Genomic DNA, 21,257 nt, shown 5'->3' on the forward strand with positions numbered 1-21,257 from the left:
ACTAATCAATCTCTGTAGCATTGCATATGTGAATGAGGTAGGGTGAGAGGCAGGGGATAACTGGACCAGGAATAATTCAGTTCCCATTTTTAAGTTGTATATTCTGCCTGTATTTTTACATAGTTCCATTATAAATTTCTATGTCCACATTTATAATGAAAACTACAAATGTAAACCTACTATATTGTAGTATACCAGCCAGTGGTGGTACTGCAGTGCCTCCACTGTGGGAAGTTCTAATTGCATCATGACACATTTACATAGGCAGATATAGTAATTTATAGTGCATGAAGTTGATGGGAAGTGTGTACATATACAAGATTTGTAATATATTTTAGATGTAAAATTCTAATTTGTGAGAACTGAGTCATAGACAGACAGCTGACAGACGCAGAGCGAGGCAGAGATGTGCAAGATTCAATTACCACCCCTCCCTGAATTTCCGATTGTTGGCAGCCAGCCTCATTCCTTTAACTGAGATTTCTTGCTGAGAAAGCAGCCACTCCTGTGCCCTGTTCACCCTCCTCTCATTTCCGTTTCCTCTCCTGTCGTAGCTCTTCTCCACCCTCTCTCCATCCTGCCCCTTTATTTTCCCTCTCTTCTCCACCCTCTTCTTCTGAATTTGTAGAAAGCCAGCAAAGGGGATCTTATGCATAAACCTGGAAGAGTTTAAAAGGCAGGGAGACCACAATGGATGTTGAATTGGGCAGGAGAAAATCAATCCAATGTAGTGTGAAAGACTTCAAAAACATATAGAAGAAAATGAAGGAAGCAGGATTTCTATTTTACACCAACACAGTATAATAAATGAAACAGTTAATGTACAGTAATTGTTCTGAACCTACCTTTACCCAGGCAGGGTGGCTGCAGTGGAGATATGGAGACTTTGCAGCCCCATCTGGTGGTACCTGCTAACTGAAAGTGACTGTGATAGCAAATTGCTATAGAGCCATAGAAGCTTGCAGCACATAAGGAGACCATTCAGCCCATCATATTTCAGCCATAGCTCAGTGGGTAGCACTCTCGCCTCTGAGTCAGAAGGTTGTGGGTTCAAGTCCCATTCCAGAGACTTGAGCCCAAAAATCTAGGCCTACACTCCAGTGCAGTACTGAGGGAGTGCTGCACTGTTGGAGATGCCATCTTTTGAATGAGACATTAAACCAGGTGGCTCTCTCAGGTGGACGTAAAAGATTCCATGGCTCTATTCAAAGAAGAGCAGGGGAGTTCTCCCAGACGGTCTGGTCAATATTTATCCCTCAATCAACATCACTAAGAAAACAGATTATTTGGTCATTGTCACATTGCTCTTGTGGGAGCTTGCTGTGCACAAATTGGCTGCTACGTTTCCTACATTACAACAGTGATTACATTTTTTTTTAAGTACTTTGGCTATAAAGCGCTTTGGGACATCCTGAGGACATGAAAGGCGCTATACAAATGCAAGTCTTTTTCTTTTTCATATCTACGCCTTTGCAAGGACAATCCAAAAATAACTACTCGTCCCCATGACCCCCATAGCCCAGAATCTTCCTCTGTTTCAAATATTTATCCAATTTTCTCTTAAAAGGTGCAGTTCGCTCTCCCTCAACTACTTCCTGTGGCAAAGCATTTGACATTCCAACAACTTTCTGCATAAAGAAATTTCACCTAACATATCTACTCACTATTGGTGACACCCCAACCAGAAGAAATAATCGTTCCCCATTCACTATCAAGATCTATTATAATGAAAAAAAACACTGACATTTCCTCTTAACATTCTCTGCTTCAGTGGAAATAGTCTGAATATCTCAAGTCTCTCCCCATAACTATAGTTCCCATCCCTAGCATCGTCCTTTAATCCTTTCCATAATGAGGCTCCTTGAATATAATGGGCCACCTGAGAATATCTAGTGGAACCTCAAGATTTGTAACAGAGATGTTTACCTATCTCTAAAATGGAGTGTGCAACACACTTGCTGATTCTAATATATTATTAGGCGTCCCCATGGCTTTGCAGGCAGGAAGTCAAGACTCTGGTCAAGTGGGATTCGAGGACAGGAAATAATTGGACCTAAGCGTACACATATAATTTAGTTCCCATTTTAAAGTCACGCATTCAGTCCTTATTTTTTTACATATTTCCATTTCAAATTTCTATGTCCACATTTATATTGGAACCGCCTCTGTATTATCACACTGTATTGCACCCTCCTGCCAGTGGTGGTGTATATAGGGTGTAATTAGCATGATAAGTTTATGATCAAAAACATTGAAAGGAAATGTGCATAGATGCAAGATTTTTAATCTAGTATTAGTCAATCTTCTATGGCATTTCATACTGGTGTCAAGACCAAGTGTGATCTTCAGGTGAAGCAGAGTTAGTGGCTGGCATATAAGGAGACCAGGCTTAGTCCAGTTCCCAATTTAAACTCATACATTCTGTCCTTATTTTTATATATTCCTTTTTTTTTATTAGAACTGCCTATGTAAAGTTGTCATGTTGTAATTAGAACCTTCTGCCAGTGGTGGCATTGTAGCACCTTCACTGTCAGGAAAATATAATTATAGCATGACTCCAATATAAATGTAGACATGGGAATTTATAATGGAAGGAGTTGACAGAAAGTGCACACAAATGCAAGATATTTAATATATTGGACGCCTTTATTTGTACTGTAAAAATGGCCACCACTTGTCTCTGATTCGTCCCCTTGGAGGATAAGCCACATCCTGAAGTTTCTCTGGAATGTGTAACTGGGCCCGCCCAGCCCAAGTTCCCACTGACTTTGCAAATTGTAACTCGATCCACTTTGACTTCCAGAAGCCACAGCTGATCTTCCCAGAAGCCACCAAGTTCTTCACCTAATTCCGCCCCACCCCCTCCAAGCTCTCTCGCTCCCCCAGTCTCTCTCTCCTCCAGGCTCTCTCTCTACCTCCCCCCGCCATATATGGGGCATTGTGTGCGGATTGTTAACAGGTTTATTGGGTATGAAATGAATAGTGACCGTGTCATGACAACTGGATTGGAAGAACCTCTCTCCCTCCGATCCCCCACGCCGTCTCTCTCTCCTCCCTTCCCCCCTTCCACCCCCAAAACGCTCTCTCTCTTTCCCCCCCCCACAAGCTCTCTCTCTCTTTTTCCCCCCCCCCCCACAAGCTCTCTCTCTCTTCCCCCCCCACAAGCTTTCTCTCTCTTCACCCCCCCCACAAGCTCTCTCTCTCTCTCTTCCCCCCCCAAGGTTTCTCTCTCTTCCACCCCCCCCCCCACAAGCTCTCTCAACCCCTCAAGCTCTCTCCACACACCCTGCCCCCATCCCCATGTTCTCTCTCTCTCTCTCTCTCTCTCCCCCACCCCCCAGCCAAGCTCTCTCACTCACCTAGTCTCCCTCTCTCTCCCCACCCACCTGCCTCCCTCCCCCCCAGGATATCTCTCTCTCCCCCTGTCGCTGGGAGGCTCGTGGAGAATTAGAAGGCCCGGTCAGCGCTTGGAGGTTCACAGAATGTGGTCGGACTGATTGCAGAGCCCTACTTCTGATTCGAGGCCGCATTTCCGGTTCTGGCGGGAGGCATCGGGGGCGGGGATGCGATAGAAAAAGTACAGTACAAATAGTTAGTACAAACAGTACAGCTGATCTCCCAAGATGTTGCACGTGATATGTCAGAATATACCTCTCTCTATGCTGTCTTGGTGTTGCTCTTCTCTCTGCCGCTCCTCTGGTTCTGCCTCTATCTTTCTCTCTTAACTCTTATTTTTGCTTCTTTCCTTTTTAGGTGGAAGGTGCTGGGCAGTATATTGGGGAAAGAAGCCACCAATGGCTCCGGGCTGCATTTCAGGTGGAGCTTGTGGGGAAAATGTGGCTCCCATTCCTTCCTACAATTACTCGCGCTACCCCACCTCCTTGTGCTAATTGTGTGCCTTGCCCCATCACTTTTCCACTACTAATTCCCCTTCCTATCCCAATTATTACCCTATCTCTTCCTCTTTTAACTACCTGCTGAGACCCTTTATCATGCTCTGTTGTTGCTCACCTCTCTATTCTTCCCCCGTGGATGGGTGGTGAGAGGCCAGAGGCTGCCTCACCTTCAGCCAGTTTCCCTCCTTTCCTATCCTAACTTCCTGTCTGTTTCGCTCACAGACTTTGTTCGCCTTCTCACTGGTATTAGAAATTAAAATTTCTGTCTCAGTAAGCCACTATTTACAAATAAATGACATTCAGGTATTTACAATCTATATCAATGACTTAGATGAGGGAACCGAGTGTAATGTATCCCAAGTTTGCTGATACAAAGCTAGGTAGGATAATAAGTTGTGAGGAGGATGCAAAGAGGCTGTAACAGGTTAAGTGAGTGGGCAAAAACATGGAAGATGGAATATAACGTGGAGAAATTTGAAGTTATTCACCTTGGTAGGAAAAATAGAAAAGCAGAATAATTTTTAAATCTTGAGAGATTGGAAAATGTTGGTAGTCAGAGGGACCTGGGTGTCCTTGTACGCGAGAATCACTGAAAGTTAACATGAAGGTAGTGCAAGCAATTAGGAAAGCAAATGGTATGTTAGCCTTTATTACAAAAGGATTGAAGTATAAGAGTAAAGAAGTCTTACTGCAATGTGTAGGACCTTGGTGAGACCATACCTTGAGCACTGTACAGTTTTGGTCTCCTTACCTAAGGAAGGATATACTTGGCTTAAAGGGAGTGCAACAAAGGTTCATCAGACTGATTCCTGGGATGGGGGGATTGACCTGTGAGGTGAGATTGAGGAGACTAGGACTATATTCCCTAGATTTTAGAAGAATGAGACGTGATCTCATTGAAAATTATAACATTCTTAAGAGGTTTGACAGGGTAGATGATAGGAGGATGTTTTCTCTGGCTGGGGAGTCTAGAACTAGAGGTAACAATCTCCGAATAAGGGGTCTGCCATTTAGGACCAAGATGAGAAGAAATTTCTTCACTCAAAGGGCTGTGCATCTTTGGAATTCTCAACCCCAGAGGGCTGTGAATGCTCAGTCGTTGAGTTTATTCAAGGCAAAGATTGATAGATTTTTGGATATTAAGGGAATCCAAGGATATGGGAATAGTGCGGGAAGTTGGATTTGAGTTAGATCAGCCATGATCTTATTGAATGGCAGAGTTGAGGTGGATCAGCCATGATCTTATTGAATGGCGGAGCAGGCTCGAAGCGCCGCATGGCCTACTCCTGCTCCTATTCTTATGTTCTTGTGTACTAGAATTACCTTTTTTAACTCAGCCAAACACGGGTAAGTTAATTAGCCATCTTTAAATAGAGTAACATTACATTAAGATGGATTCTCTTTCTCTCCCTCACTCCTTCGCCCCCTGACCTCAGTCACTCTTTCTCTCTAAACAATAACAACTTGTATTTATATGGCGCCTTTAGCATAGTGAAACGTCCCAAAGCGCTTCACAGGACTATTATGCAATAAAAATTTGACACCGAGCCGCATAAGTAGACATTAGTGCAAGAGGTATGTTTCAAGGAGCGTCTTGAAGGAGAAAAAAGAGGTAGAGGCGCAGATAGGTTTAAGCAGTGAGTTCCAGAGCTTGGGGCCTAGGCAACAGAAGGCACGGCCACCAATGGCTGAGCAAATATAATCAGGGATGCTCAGGAGGACAGAATTAGAGGAGCGCAGACATCTCGGGGGGGGGGGGGGGGGATTGTGGGGCTGGAGGAGATTACAGAGAGGGGGAGGGGGCGAGGCCATGGAGGGATGTGAAAATAAGGATGAGAATTTTGAAATTGAGGCGTTGCTTAACTGGAGGCCAATGTAGGTCAGCGAGCACAGGGGTAATGGGTGAGCGGGGCTTGGTGTGAGTTAGGACATGGGCAGCCGAGTTTTGCATCACCTCTAGTTTACATAGTGTAGAATGTGGGAGTTATAGAACAGTAACAAAGGCTATACAGAGTGTAATCAGAGCAGTCACTTTTTTCTTTCTCACATATTACACACACTCCCTTTATTAAGGTACCATTTGTATTGTGTTTTTTTTAATAAAGATTTTGAAATTTGTCCTCTTGCTGTTCTTCAAAAAAACCTGAGAAACTTTTGAGCAGAAATTCTTAGAAGCTAAAGAAAAAATATTCTGCAGTATAGCTGACTGAACAGTACTGACACACTCTGGGAACACTGCACATGTTCAGATTGCACAATCCAAATTCAGCTGTGTGTCATGGGCAAAGGTATCAAGTCTAAGTCCATGCTTTTTTGGGAGAGGCTGAGGCCTTCAGGTAAAAACTGTAATGAAGGCATTGAAAGACACACAAGACAATTCAATGGATAAATTTAATCATGTTATTGTGAACATGTAACTCTGACTTTTTTTAACATTTTGATTAAACTCTTATTTTAGATAATGTAAGTTGGGAAAAATAGTTCAGAAAGCGTTTGGAGGGAACTATGAATCTGTGGCCGGATTGCACAACCTGATGTCCAGATTGTGCAGTTTGAGTGATGACATTACATAGGCAAAGCCCATTATAAATGTGGGCAGAAAAATTTATACTGGGGAAAAAGTTGTCAAAAAATGTGAGACAAAAACTTGACCATAGTTATTCAAGCGGGGTAGTTTCGACTTTGGGTGATAGTAATGGATGATAGCGATTCAGCCACCTGATTTTGAAAATTGTGAGAGATGCATACTGGGTGGCTGAATCGATATTGTCTGTTTCACACTATCGGCCAAAGTCAAAATTACAACCAAGCTGTGCAGACAGTAAGTGCACACTGAGGTAAGATTTTTAATATTACAAATTTGGCGCACACACACACACACACACACACACACAGAGTCAATCTCCCATGGCAGTGCACGTAGATAATGAAGAACATTTACAATTTTAAGATTTTCACATTGCTGTTCACACAACCTTACACTCACTCGACATCTTGCAAGTGGATCAGGAGATTCCTCAAGACTACGACTCATGTTACGAAGACGTTCTCGCCGCCTTTGTTGGCTCAATCGTATAGTCTCCCTACGTCTTAGAATTCGCTCAAAATCACTTAAATCGACAGCCTCGCTATTTGTTTCCAGTTGATCAGTAGAATCCTCGACAGTGGAAGACTCAGCAGTGTGACCATTAGGAAGACTTTCCTGTTGCACTTCTTGGCTCAATTGCAAAATCTCCGTCTGAATTTCAGGTTGCACAGTTTCATTCCCAACAGCCTGTAGTGGACATTCATGTTGTTGTGGTTCCACCCTCTCAGCGTCAACTCGAGCAACGCGAAGACGTTGCCGTCTCCTTCGTTGCCGCAGACGATTACCCAGTCTAATTCGTATAATTGCATCTTCAGGTTCCTCCCTTTCTATCTGGAAAACAGATACTTCAACTTCCACGTGTTCGTCTGGACTAGACTGGACTTCTTGATCAGAAGACGTTGATGCATCCATTCTGGAAAATAACTATTTAGTAGAAGAGAGATTAAGAGCACTGAACAGAGCTTAGTATCTATCATACAGAACACCCTCTACAGATGAAACTCAAATTCTGAGGGAAAATAAAGGGGGCGGGGGGGGAAATCATACAGGAGCACAAGCAAATGTTCACATCCTTGGTTTGTCAAAACTCCATAAACTCTAACTTATTCAAATTGCAGCTGCCTGTATCTTGATCTACATGTAAGTCTCATTCATCCATCGTTCCCAATCTCTTAGATCTACACTGATCTTCTTATCCCCAACGTATTCAATTTAAAATCTTGTCCTTATCTTCAAAACCCTCCAAGGCATTGGTCTATCCTACCTCTGCAACCTCCTCCACACTTCCCATCCCAACCACGCAGTTTTATCTTCTAGCTCTGACCTTCCGTGCGTCTCACCTGTTCACCCCACTACTGGTGACTGAGTTTTCAGGTACCTAGGCCCTGCTCTTTGGAACTCCCTCCTGAAATTCCTCCGCCTCTAATTCTCTCTCTTCCTTTATAAACCTTCTCAAATCTCATTTATTCTTCCAAGCCTTCAATTGTCCTTTCTAGGCACTCCCTTATGACTTAGGGGTTTCTCTTCCTCTTGCTGTAAAATGTCGTGGAACATTTTGTATATTAAAGGCAGTGCATGATGGTATCGTGTTGTTATAAAGTGCATAATTACTGTAAGATATACAGCTTTGCACTGAATTTCTACCGTTTTATTTAAATAAATTGTCTGTTGGTTTGCGGCTGGGTCTCTGTTTGATATAGTGGATGTTCAATCCACCTACTGCATGGAGAGGAATCATGTGGTGGCATTTTTAAATTCATTCTCGGGAGTGTAGGCATCGCTGCCAAGGCTGGCATTTATTGCCTACTTCTAGTTGCTGTTGAGCAGGCAGTGGGCCGCCTTCTTGAACTGCTGCAATCTGTGTGGTGTAGATGTTCCCACAATACTGTTCGGTCGGGAGTTCCAAGATTTTGACCCAGCGACGAAGGAATAGTGATGTCCAAGTCACGATGGTGTGTGACTTGAAGGGGAACTTGAAGGTGACGGTGGTCCTTTGTCCTTCTAGGTGATGGTCATGGGTTTGGGAGTGCTGCCGAAGAAGCCTTCGCAAGTTGCTGCAGTGCATCCTTTAGATAGTACACACTACAGCCACGGTACACAGGTGGTTGGTGTTAAAGTCTGGTAGATGAAGAGCTAATCAAGCGGACTGCTTTATCCTGGATGGTGCTGAGCTTCTTGCGTGTTGTTGTAGCTGCAAGTGGAGAGCGTTCCATTACACACCTGACTTGTGCCTTATAGATAGTGGAGAGGATTTAGGGAGTCAAGAGGTGAGCCACTCGCTGAAACGTATCCTACCATTAAGTCACAATAACTTTTATGTTGCCAGTTCAGTTGAGTTTCTAGTTAATGGTGACCCTCAGGATGTTGATGGTGATGCATTTGGCAATGGTAATGCCATTGAATGTCAAGGGCAGGTGATCAGGCTCCCTCTCGTTGGAGTAGGAGATGCATTGTGTTCAGTGCATTCAGCTGTTTTTCAATGTCACATGGAGTGAATCAAATTGGCTGAACGCTTGCATCTGCGAAGGTGGAGACCAAGAAGGATCATCCACTCGGCACTTCTACCTGAAGTTAGTTGCAAACGCTTCAGCCTTGTGTTTTGCACTCCTGTGTACACCGGGTTCCTCCATCATTGAGGATGGGGATGTTGATGGTGCCTCCCCCTCCCATTAGTTGCTTAATTGTCCACCTCAATTCATTCCTTGATTTGGCAGGGTTGCAGAGCTATGACGTTATTCGTTGGTTGCTAGATCACTTAGCTGGCTATGGAATGTTACTCACTGTGTAGCATGCATGCAAACCGGTTATATAGCTTCACAAGGTTGGCACCTCATTTTCAGGTAAGCCTGGTGTTACTTCCAGCATGCTGTTTTACATTCCTCATTGAACCAGGGTTGGTCACCTGGCTTTATGGTGATGGAGTTGCTGGAGATATGCCAAGCCACGAGGTTACAGATTGTGCTGGTACATAATTCTGCTGCTGATGTTGGCCCACAGTTCCTCATGGATGTCTGGTTTTGAGCTGATAGATCGGTTCTTAATCTATCCCACTTAGCATAGTGATGGTGCCACACATGATGGAGGGTGTCCTTAATGTGAAGATTGGACTTGGTCTTCACAAGGACTGTGTGTCGATCACACCTACCAATGTTGTAATGGACAGACACATCTGCGATTGGTAAGGACGAGGTCAAGTAAATTATGTCTTCCTGATGGTTCTCTCATCACCTTCCGTAAGCCAAGTCTGCCAACTATATCCCTGAGGACTCTGGCAGCTTGCTCAGTAGTGATACTGCTGAGCCACTCTAAGTGATAGATAATGGTTCATAAGATCATAAGAAATAGGAGGAGTAGGCCATTTGGCCCCTCGAGCCTGCTCCGCCATTCAATAAGATCATGGCTGATCTGATCATGGACTCAGCTCCACTTCCCTGCCCGCTCCCCATAACCCTTTACTCCCTTATCACTCAAAAATCTAGTCTATCTCCGCCTTAAATATATTCAATGACCCAGCCTTCACAGCTCTTTGGGGCAGAGAATTCTATAGATTTACAACCCTCAGAGAAGAAATTTCTCCTCATCTCAGTTTTAAATGGGAGGCCCCGTATTCTAAAACTATATGTCCCTTAATTTTAGTTTCCCCTATGAGTGGAAATATCCTCTCTGCATCCACCTTGTCGAGCCCCCACATTATCTTATAAATTTCACTAAGATCTCAGAATTTTATGAACTCCAGTAAGTATAAGCCCAACTTACTCAGCCTATCTTCATAAGTCAACCCCCTCATCTCCAGAATCAACCTAGTGAACCTTCTCTGAACAGCTTCCAATGCAAGTATCCCCTTCCTTAAATACTGAGACCAAAACTACGCAGTACTCCAGGTTTGGCCTCACCAATACCCAGTACAGTTGTAGCAGAACTTTTCTCCTTTTATACTGTATCCCCTTGCAATAAAGGCCAACATTCCATGTGCCTTCCTGATTACTTGCTGTACCTGCATACCAACTTTTTGTTTGTCATGCACAAGGACCCCCAGGTCTTTCTGTACTGCAGCACTTTGCAATTTTTCTCCATTTAAATTATAATTTACTTTTCTATTATTTCTGCCAAAGTGGATAACCTCACATTTTCCCACATTATACTCCATCTGCCAATTTTTTGCCCACTCACTTAGCCTGTCCATGTCCCTTTGTAGATTGTTTGAGTCCTCCTCACAATTTGCTTTCCCACCCATCTTTGTATCATCAGCAAACTTGGCTACATTACACTCGATTCCTTCATCCAAGTCATTAATATAGATTGTAAATATTTGAGGACCCAGTACCGATCCCTGCAGCACCCCACTAGTCACTGTTTGCCAACCGGAAAATTACCCATTTATCCTGACTCTCTGTTTTCTGTTAGTTAGCTAATCCTCTATCCATGCTAATATATTATCCCCAACCCCGTGAGCTTTTATCTTGTGCAGTAAACTCTTATGTGGCACCATATCGAATGCCTTCTGGAAATCCAAATACACCACATCCACTGGTTCCCCCTTATCCACCCTGCTCGTTACATCCTCAAAGAACTCCAGCAAATTTATCAAACATGATTTCGCTTTCATAAAACCAGGCTGACTCTGCTTGATTGAATCCAAATGTACCGCTACTGCTTCCTTAATAATGGACTCCAGCATTTTCCCAATGACCGATGTTAGGCTAACTGGTCTATAGTTTCCTCTTTTTTGTCTGCCTCTTTTTTTAAATAGGGGCGTTACATTTGCGGTTTTCCAATCTGCTGGGACTGCCCCAGAATCTAGGGAATTTTGGTAGATTACAACCAATGCATCCACTTCTCTTAAGACCCTAGGATGTAACCCATCAGATCCAGGGGACTTGTCCACCTTTAGTCTCGTTATTTTACCTAGTACTACTTCTTTAGTGATAGTGATTGTATTAAGTTCCTCCCTACCTATAGCCCCTTGATTATCCACTATTGGGATATTTTTAGTGTCTTCTACCGTGAAGACTGATACAAAATATTTGTTCAACATCTCTGCCATTTCCCTGTTCTCTATTCCCCAGTCTCATCCTCCAGAGAACCAACATTTACTTTAGCCACTCTTTTCCTGTTCCTGTACCTGTAGAAAGTCTTACTATCTGTTCTTATATTTTGTGCTAGTTTACTTTCATAATCTATCTTCCCTCTCAATCATTTTTTTAGTCGTTCTCTTCTGGCTTTTAAAAATTTCCCAATCATCTGGCCTCCCACTAGTCTTGGCCACATTGTATGCCTTTGTTTTCAATTTGATACCTTCCCTTATTTCCTTAGTTAGCCACGGATAGTTATCCCTTCTCTTACAGTCTTTCCTTCTCATCAGGATATATTTTTATAGCGAGTTATGAAATAGCTCCTTATATGTCTACCACTGCTCATCAACCGTCTCATACTTTAGTCTATTTTCCCAGTCCACTTTAGTCAACGCTGTTCTCTGTTCAATCCCTGGGTTTTGCTGCAGTTTACCTATATATTGGGTAGGTGAATGCATGCTCCTAATAATGGGGCTGCGAGGTCCATATATGGGAATGGTCGGCAAGCATGTCAATAATTACTATTTCACTCTGACAGTCAGTGTTTTGAAGGCCAGATGAGTGTCAGTATTTTATTGACACAAATAAGCAAAATTCTGCACGCCCATTTGTCTCTTCCCAACACTGGTGGCTAATGCACCAGACAAGTCCCGCTTTGCTTCTTCACACACTCCCATCATCAATGGCCCCAACTGCCACCTCTAAACTGAAGGCTGGAACTCTTGTGAGAATGCGAATTCCCACCATTGGTATAGAGGTGATAACCAGGGCGAGTAGCGATGGCAGCGCACGATGAAGAAGAGTAGGACCTGTCTGGTGCATTAGCCAATGGTGTTGAGTAGAAGTGGGAAGGAGAGTGAATGCAAAAAGTCATGGTGGTAGGGAAATTGCAAGGCAAGGGTAAGGGGGTGAGAATGAAAGATGCGTGCAAGTGGAAAGAATGCAGTGGGAATGGAGGGTGGAAAGAATGCAAGGATTGGAATAAGGAGAGAATGCAACGGAAGAGAGTATGTAGGAGAAGAGCAAGAGGTGTAAGAATGCAAGGGAATGGCAAGTCGGGAGTGAATGCAGGAAGATGGACAGAGATAAGGGAAGGGAGGACATAGAAAGGCCAGGGGAGAGAATGTAATGATGAAGAGGGAAAAGAGAATGCAAGGAGAGGAAGGAAGAGACAATTCAAGGGTAAAAGTTGAGGGAGAGAATGTAAGGGAAGTAACATAATGCATGGCACAAGAAGAGAACAGAATGTATGAAATAGGGAGGTTGCAGAATCTATTGGGAGGTAAGGGGATAGAAAAATTGGCAAGGAAAAAATAAATAGGGAGACGAATTAGAGGTGAGCAGGAAGTGGATGGCAGTGAAAGGGGGGCATTGCGAATGCAGTGAAGGAGAGAGGGAGCAGAAAATGAAAGAGGAAATTAAAGGAATTGATGGCATTGAAGGAGGAAAATGAATGCTAATGAAGGGGAGAGGGAAAGATGCAAAAGCTTGGAGCAGTGGGGCGAAGAGGAGGGAATCTGGGAATAGCACTGTGGAGCATTAGAGCGGTGCTTTGGGATGGGGTAAGAACAGTGCCAGAATGACTGGGAAGAGGAAAAAACATCAGCTTGAGCAGCAGAATGTGGGAGAAAAGTCCTGGATTGGAGCACTAATCACCAGTCAGTTTCCTACACATCCTGTCCTCTTCATGCTGGAATTCCCCCTCCCATTCCCTTTCAGTTAATGCTGACACTCTCTATCCTGTCCTACTCGCAGCTTCTGCCCCTGTCCCTCTTCCCTTCATTACTATCAATTTCCCTTTCCATCTATTTATCCCATTTGTCACCATAGCTTACTTTTTCCTTTATTTTTTTCCATTCCTATTTTCTTCTCATTTCCTCACTGCCATCCACGCCCTCTTTTATTACTGTCCATTTCCCCCCCACTTGGAATGCACTCTACCCCCTTCCCTTTCCTCATCATGTATTCTGTGCCCCATCTATTCCCCTTGCATGTTCGTCTCATCGTGAAATCTCTGTGCTCAATATGGCATCTATATCCCATCCCTTACACCCCCCCCCCCCCCCCAAGTCTCATGGCTAGTTTTCTACATTATGACAGTGACTACACTTCAGAAGTACTTCATTGGCTGTAAATAGCTTTGAGACATCTTGAGGTTATGAAAGGCACTATATAAATGCAAGTTTTCTTTTTCTTTGAGTATACAATCAATTCCCAAGGCAAATAGGTGTTCTGCCACTTCTGTATTCTGTTGGTGGGGACTCATGTTCTGGCATAAGTTTCCACCTACAGTACACACAGACACCACTCAGGGTTGTTAGTGCCAGAGATTAAATGCAAAAGATTTAGGATAGAGAGCAGGAGAACATTTTTACACGGAGGATTGAAATTGTAAAATGCACTCAGAGTTCATGATTAAACCAGAGACCATGTCAACATTTAGAATAAATTTGATGGGGTATTGAAGGAAAGGGTGATAAAGCGATATTGGAACAGGGCAGGCATGTGGGATTAAGACTATGCACCTGTGGAGGATAAAAATCATGCAGAGTGTCTGAGCCTGTTTCCAAGTTATAATTTCTGTTTCTTATTCACTGTTTCTTACTCACTAGCTCAGTGAGCCTGGAGATTAAGAAAGGACTGTTGCCTCGTTGGTGGATACATCAGAACACACAAGATCTCAGTGTCTGCTGATTGAGATACACACAAATTAACGGGAACACTGAATATCATATATCGTTAGATATATTCAAGAGTGAGTTAGATATGGCCCTTACGGCTAAAGGGATCAAGGGGTATGGAGAGAAAGCAGGGAAGGGGTACTGAGGTGAATGATCAGCCATGATCTTATTGAATGGTAGTGCAGGCTCGAAGGGCCAAATGGCCTACTCCTGCACCTATTTTCTAAGTTTCTATGTTTCTATATGTGGCCCATGAAGTTCCATGGAATGCACATAATTGGCCCACAAGAAAAAAACTGGGGGGGAAAGGGGGAGAGTGAAAAGAAAGGGGGGGGTGGGGGAGAAAGGAAAGGGGGGAGAAAGGACTGGAGGGAGAAAGGACTGGAGGGAGGAAGGACTGGAGGGAGAGGAAGGACTGGAGGGAGGAAGAAAATAAAGAAAACGTATCAAGGTCAGTACTCTTCAAAAATTATGTGCCAGTGTTTACCTGCCACACAAGAAAATAGTTCTAATCACATTCCTACAGTTCCCATATGCCTTCAATCCATTTTCCTTCATCCACCTGTCCAATCTAATCTTGAATGTTGACATAGTTTCTGCCTCAACCACTAACTCTAGGAACAAGTAGGGGAACATCTAGGCAATAGTGACCATAACATAATACATGTTAAGACGATAATTGAGAAGGACATAAGTATGACGAAAACCAGGGTAATAGATTGGAGAAAAGCTGATTTTGAGGGGCTGAGAATATAACTTGGGAAAATAAAATGAGCAACAATATTGGCAAAAGAACGATGTACAACAGCAATGGGAAACATTTAAAATGGTGTTCAACAGAGTGCAGGAACAATATATTCTGCTAAAAGGAAAGAACAAACTACACTAATGAGACTCCATGAATGAATAAAGCCATAAGGGAACAATTGAGGGTAAGGAAAGAGGCGTACATAGACAGCAGGGGAATGCATGATAAGGGAGGATACGAAAAGATTTAGGGAGAAGCCAAAAAAACAATTAGGAAGGCAAGGAGGAACTATGAAATAAAATTATCAAGGAACATATAGTAAAATATTTTACAGGCACATCAATTTAAAAAAAAGGAAGGTTCAGATAGGAATAGAGCCATTAAGGGATAGACAGGATAATGCCATAGGTAACGATAGAGAGATGGCAGAAATATTAAATAATTATTTTGCTTTAGTATTTACCAGGGAGTTAGAATAGGTGGACATGACATTGGCTGACAAGATTAGTAATGAGCTAAGTGCATTTAAAATAAAAAGAGGGGATATATTAAATAAATTCAGCAAACCCAAAGAGGATAAATGATAGAGAATTCAAACAGGCTGCATTTAGACAGACTGTGAAAATTCACAGACCCCCAAGTCAAGGCTGCTACATGCAGTTCAGCATGTTGCATTAAGTCATCAATCAACTTGACATTTTAGGACTCTTGGGTAGCAGGCCAATTAAAAGGTTAAAAGACTATTAATTGAGCCAATAAGGTCAAAGAAGGCGAGTTCTTTTCGGTAAATTGATCCAGGTATAAGTACAGCCATTTTGACCATGTGGTCCCAGAAAGACAAAGACCTGGCTTAAAGCCAAGAACTTGTTACTGCTGTCTGCCAAAAATAAATCAATTAAAACTACAATCGGAGTTCGTACTTCATTGGAAATTAAGAGGATAAAACACCAGGAAAAAGAATGGAATCCCTACTAAAGGAGAAAATAGAACATCGAGAAACTAAAAAATATAATAACGAATAGTCAGCAATAGATTTCAAAAGGGAAAGTCTTGCTTGACCAACCTCATTGAATTTTTTGAAGAGGTAACCAGTAACTAGTGGGGTGCTGTAGGGATCAGTGCTGGGACCCCAACTATTTACAATCTATATTAACAACTTAGAAGAAGGGACTGAGTGTAACGTAGCCAAGTTTGCTGACAATACAAAGATGGGAGGAAAAGCAATGTGTGAGGAGGACACAAAAAATCTGCAAAAGGACATAGACAAGCTAAGTGAGTGGACAAAAATTTGGCAGATGGAGTATAATGTTGGAAAGTGTGAGGTCATGCACTTTGGCAGAAAAAAAAATCAAAGAGCAAGTTATTATTTAAATGGAGAAAGATTGCAAAGTGCTGCAGTACAGCGGGATCTGGGGATACTTGTGCATGAAATACAAAAGGATAGTATGCAGGTACAGCAAGTGATCAGGAAGGTCAGTGGTATCTTGGCCTTTATTTGCAAAGGGGATAGAGTATAAAAGCAGGGAAGTCTTGCTACACCTATAGAAGGTATTAGTGAGGCCACACCTGGAATACTGCATGCAGTTTTGGTTTCCATATTTACGAAAGGATATACTTGCTTTGAAGGCAGTTCAGAGAAGGTTCACTAGGTTGATTCTGGGGATGAGGGGGTTGACTAATGAGGAAAAGTTGAGTAGGTTGGGCCTCTACTCATTGGAATTCAGAAGAATGAGAGGTGATCTTATCGAAACGTATAAGGTTATGAGGGGGCTTGACAAGGTGGATGCAGAGAGGATGTTTCCACTGATGGGGGAGACTAGAACTAGAGGGCATGATCTTAGAATAAGGGGCTGTCCATTTAAAACTGAGATGAGGAGAAATTTCTTCTCAGAGGGTTGTGGATCTGAGGAATTCGCTGCCTCAGAGAGCTGTGGAAGCCAAGACACTGAATCAATTTAAGGCAGAAATATACAGTTTCTTAAACGATAAGGGGATAAGGAGTTATGGGGAGCAGGCGAGGAAGTGGAGCGGAGTCCATGATCAGATCAGCCATGATCTTATTGAATGGTGGAGCAGGCTCGAGGGGCCGAATGGCCTACTCCTGCTCCTATTTCTTATGTTCTTATGTAATAGAGAGAGTAGTCAATGGTAATGCAGTCGATGTAATTTATCTAGACTTTCAAAAGTCCTTCGATAAGGTACCCCATAATAGACTGATGAACAAGGTCAGAGAGTACGTAGTCAGGGGACATGGAGCAGAATGGATAGCTAGCTGGCTTCAGGACAGAAAGCAGAGAGTAGGTGTAACGGGTAGTAATTCACAATGACAGAAAGGTGCTCCACAAGAATCAGAACTGGGACCACTGTTGTTCACAATTTATATTAACGATTTAGACTTTGGAATCAAAAACACAATTTCTAAATTTGCGGACACTACCAAATTGTGACACCAAATCCACAATAGAGGAATCTAATCATAGTCAATACTGAGGAGAACTGCAACAAATCACAGCAGGACATTAATAAACTTGCAGAATGGACATCTAATTGGTAAATGAAGTTCAACATAGATTAATGTGAGGTATTATATTTTGGTAGGAAGAATAGGGAAGTCAGTTATTACTTGGAGGGTGCGAGTCTAGGTGGGGTAGAAGAACAAAGGGATCTCGGAGTACAAATACACAAATCGCTAAACGTTGCGACACAGGTTATCAAGGCCGTAACAAAAAGCAAACCAAGCACTAGGGTTTATTTCCAGAGGTGTAGAATTGAAAAGTAGAGAAGTTATGCTCAACCTGTATCGAACCTTGGTTAGACCACACTGCGTACAGTTCTGGTCGCCATATTATAAAAAGGATATAGAGGCACTGCAGAGAGCAGAGAAGATTTACAAGGATGATACCAGAAATGCGAGGGTATACTTATCAGGAAAGGATGAACAGGCTGGGTCTCTTTTCTCTTGGAAAAAAAAGGGTGACCTAATAGAGGTCTTTAAAATTATGAAAGGTTTTGATAGAGTGGATACAGAGAGAATGTTTCCACTTGTGGGGAAGAGCACAACTAGAGGCCATCAATACAAGATAGTCACCAAAAAATCCAACAGGGAATTCAGAAGAAACTTTTTTTACCCAAAGAGTGGTGAGAATAGAAACATAGAAACTAGGTGCCAGAGTAGGCCATTCGGCCCTTTTAGCCTGCACCACCATTCAATATGATCATGGCTGATCATTCACCTCAGTACCCCTTTCCTGCTTTCTCTCCATACCCCTTGATCCCTTTAGCCGTAAGGGCCACATCTTATGTTACTCAAAACAACATGTCCACCTACATTCAGGAAATGATTTATCACTGGTTCCAGAAGGCTGATACATTCATTTACCCAGAAATGCCTAGAGCCAATGGGCCAGACAGTAAATTGCTTGTGCTATGGCTTGCTTTCCATGATCCTTGTAGCAAAGAGTACTCATCTGATGGTTGGGTTGCCATTCATTAATCCAATAGTACACAACAACTGGTACTGGTAGCGTGTCTATTGTTTCATAGAAACATAGAAAATAGGTGCAGGAGTAGGCCATTCGGCCCTTCGAGCCTGCACCGCCATTCAATGAGTTCATGGCTGAATGTGGAACTTGCTACCATGGGGAGTGGTTGAAGCGAATAGGATAGATGCATTTAAGGGGAGGCTAGACAAGTATATGAGAAGGAAATAGCGGGTTAACATAGAAATTTACAGCGCAGAAAGAGACTATTCCAGCCCATCATGTCCGCACCAGCCGACAGAGCCACACATATAAACCTATAAACAATGACGGAAAGGCAAAGAGCACCCAGACCAACCAATCCGCCTCACCACAACTGCGACACCACTTATACGAAAACATTCTACACTCCACCCCAACCGGAGCCATGTGATCTCCTGGGAGAGACAAAACCCAGATAAAAACCCAGGCCAATTTAGGGAGAAAAAATCTGGGAAAATTCCTCTCCGACCCATCCAGGCGCTCGAAACTAGTTGCGGAGATCACCCTGGCCGTATTCTATTCCCTGCAGTACTTAACATTATAACTGCTCCGTCCAACTAAAGGTCATCCAGTCTAATCCCAATTACGAGCTCCAGGTCCATAACCCTACAGGTTACTGCACTTTAATTGCCCATCCAACCATAGAGGGTTTCTGCATCCAACACTCTTCCAGGCAACGAGTTCCAGATCCCCATAACTCTCTGCGTAGAGAAGCCCCTCCCTCAAAACCCCTCTAACCTTCCACCAACCTCCTTAAAACTATGCCCCCTCGTAATAGACCCCTCCACCAATGGAAATAGACCCTTACTATCCACTATGTCCAATATTTTGTACACCTCAATGAGGTCTCCTCTCAACCTCCTCTGTTCCAATGAGAACAAACCCAGCCTATCCACATAACTAAGATTCTCCATTCCAGGCAGCATCCTAGTAAATCTCCTCTGCACCCTCTCTAGTGCAATCACGTCCTTCCTATAATAGGGCGACCAGAACTGCACGCAATACTCCAGCTGTGGCCTAACCAAAGTTTTATACAATTTAAGCATAACCTCCCTGCTCTTACATTCTATGCCTCGGCCAATAAAGGCAGGCATTCACTATGCCGTCTTAACCACCTTATCCATCTGGCCTGCTACTTTCAAGGATCTGTAGATAAGCACTCCAAGGTCCCTTTGTTCATCTACACTATTAAGTGGCCTTTCCTTATTAACCCTCCCAAAGTGCATCACCTCACACTTTTCTGAATTAAATTTCATTTGCCACTGCTCTGCTCACCTGACCAGTAGATTGATATCCTCCTGCAACCCATGACTTTCCTCTTCATTATCAACCACACAGCCAATTTTAGTGTTGTCTGTAAACTTCTTAATCATACTCCCTATATGTAAATCTAAATCATTGATATATACCACAAAAAGCAAGGGTCCCTGTACTAAGCCCTGCGGAACCCCACTGGAAACATCCTTCCAGTCACAAAAACATCCATCAATCATTACCCTTTGCTTCCTTCCTCCAAGCCAATTTTGGATCTAACTTGACACTTAGCCCTGTATCCCATGGGCTTTAACCTTCATGACCAGTCTACCATGTGGGACCTTATCAAAAGTTTTGCTAAAGTCTATATAAACTACATCGTACGCACTACCCTCATCGACCCTCTTGGTTACCTCCTCAAAAAATTCAATCAGGTTAGTCAGACACGATCTTCCCTTAACAAATCCGTGCTGACTGTCCCTAATTAATCCTTGCCTTTCCAAATGCAGATTTGTCCTGTCTTTCAGGATTTTTTCCAATAATTTTCCCACCACTGAGGTTAGGCTGACAGGCCTGTAATTACTCGGCCTGTTCCTTTCTCCCTTCTTAAATAAGGGTACTACATTAGCAGTCCTCCAATCCTCCGGCACCATGCCCAGATCCAAAGAGGACTGGAAAATGGTCAAGGCCTCTGCTATTTCCTCTTTTACTTCGCTCAACAGCCTTTCATACATTTCATCCAGGCCTGGGGACTTATCTACTTTCAAAGCTGCTAAACCCCTTAATACTTCCTCTCTCATTATATTTATTTCATCCAGAGCATTACACTCCTCCTCGATAGAATATCTGCATTGCCCCTTTCCTTTGTGAAAACAGATGCAAAGTATTTGTTAAGAACCCTCCCAACATCTTCCGCCGCCACACAAAGATTACCCTCATAGTCTCTTTCTTTAGTTACCCTCTTACTCTTAATATATTTATAGAACATCTTAGGGGTTTCCTTAATTTTACCAGCCAAGAATTTCTCATGCTCTCTCTTAGCATTTCTAATATCCTTTTTAATTTTGCCTCTTAACTTTCTATATTCCTCTAAAGATTCTATAGTATTTAGCTATTGATATAAGACATAAGCGTCCATTTTTTAAAATCCTCCCCGAATAGTCCCTAGACATCCGGGGGGCTCTAGAACTATTTTTCACAACCTTTTTCTTTAAGGGCACATTTGTCCTGAGCCTTCCGGATCTCCTCCTTAAATGCCTCCCATTGTTCCGACACTGATTTACCCACAAAGTAGTTGTTTCAAGTCCACCATGGCCAAATCATTCCTTAACTTAGCAAAATTAGCTTTTCCCCAATTCGGAACTTTTATTCATGTCCTATTCTTGTCCTTATGCATAACCAACTTGAATCTGACTAAATTATGGTCACTGGCACCCAAGTGCTCTCCAACTAATACCCCTTCAACCTTCCCAGCTTCATTCCCCCAAAACCGCCCCCT

The 21,257-nt window shown here is 42.9% G+C and overlaps 1 protein-coding gene and 1 long non-coding RNA gene across 2 annotated transcripts in view; one reads left to right on the forward strand and one right to left on the reverse strand.

Moving 5' to 3' along the window:
* Positions 1-21,257, reverse strand: part of LOC139228712 (E3 SUMO-protein ligase PIAS4-like) — an 89,330-nt gene that overhangs the window by 60,739 nt on the left and 7,334 nt on the right. Inside the window, exon 2 of the mRNA XM_070859985.1 lies at positions 6,883-7,407. Within this exon, the coding sequence (XP_070716086.1) occupies positions 6,883-7,395 (513 nt within the window). The 5' untranslated portion in view covers positions 7,396-7,407. The remainder of the gene's footprint in view (positions 1-6,882; positions 7,408-21,257) is intronic.
* Positions 1-21,257, forward strand: part of LOC139228714 (uncharacterized) — a 51,016-nt gene that overhangs the window by 6,739 nt on the left and 23,020 nt on the right. The gene's annotated exons all lie outside the window — the stretch shown is intronic.

Source organism: Pristiophorus japonicus, chromosome 18, assembly GCF_044704955.1.
Source record: "Pristiophorus japonicus isolate sPriJap1 chromosome 18, sPriJap1.hap1, whole genome shotgun sequence".
Lineage (NCBI taxonomy): Eukaryota > Metazoa > Chordata > Chondrichthyes > Pristiophoridae > Pristiophorus > Pristiophorus japonicus.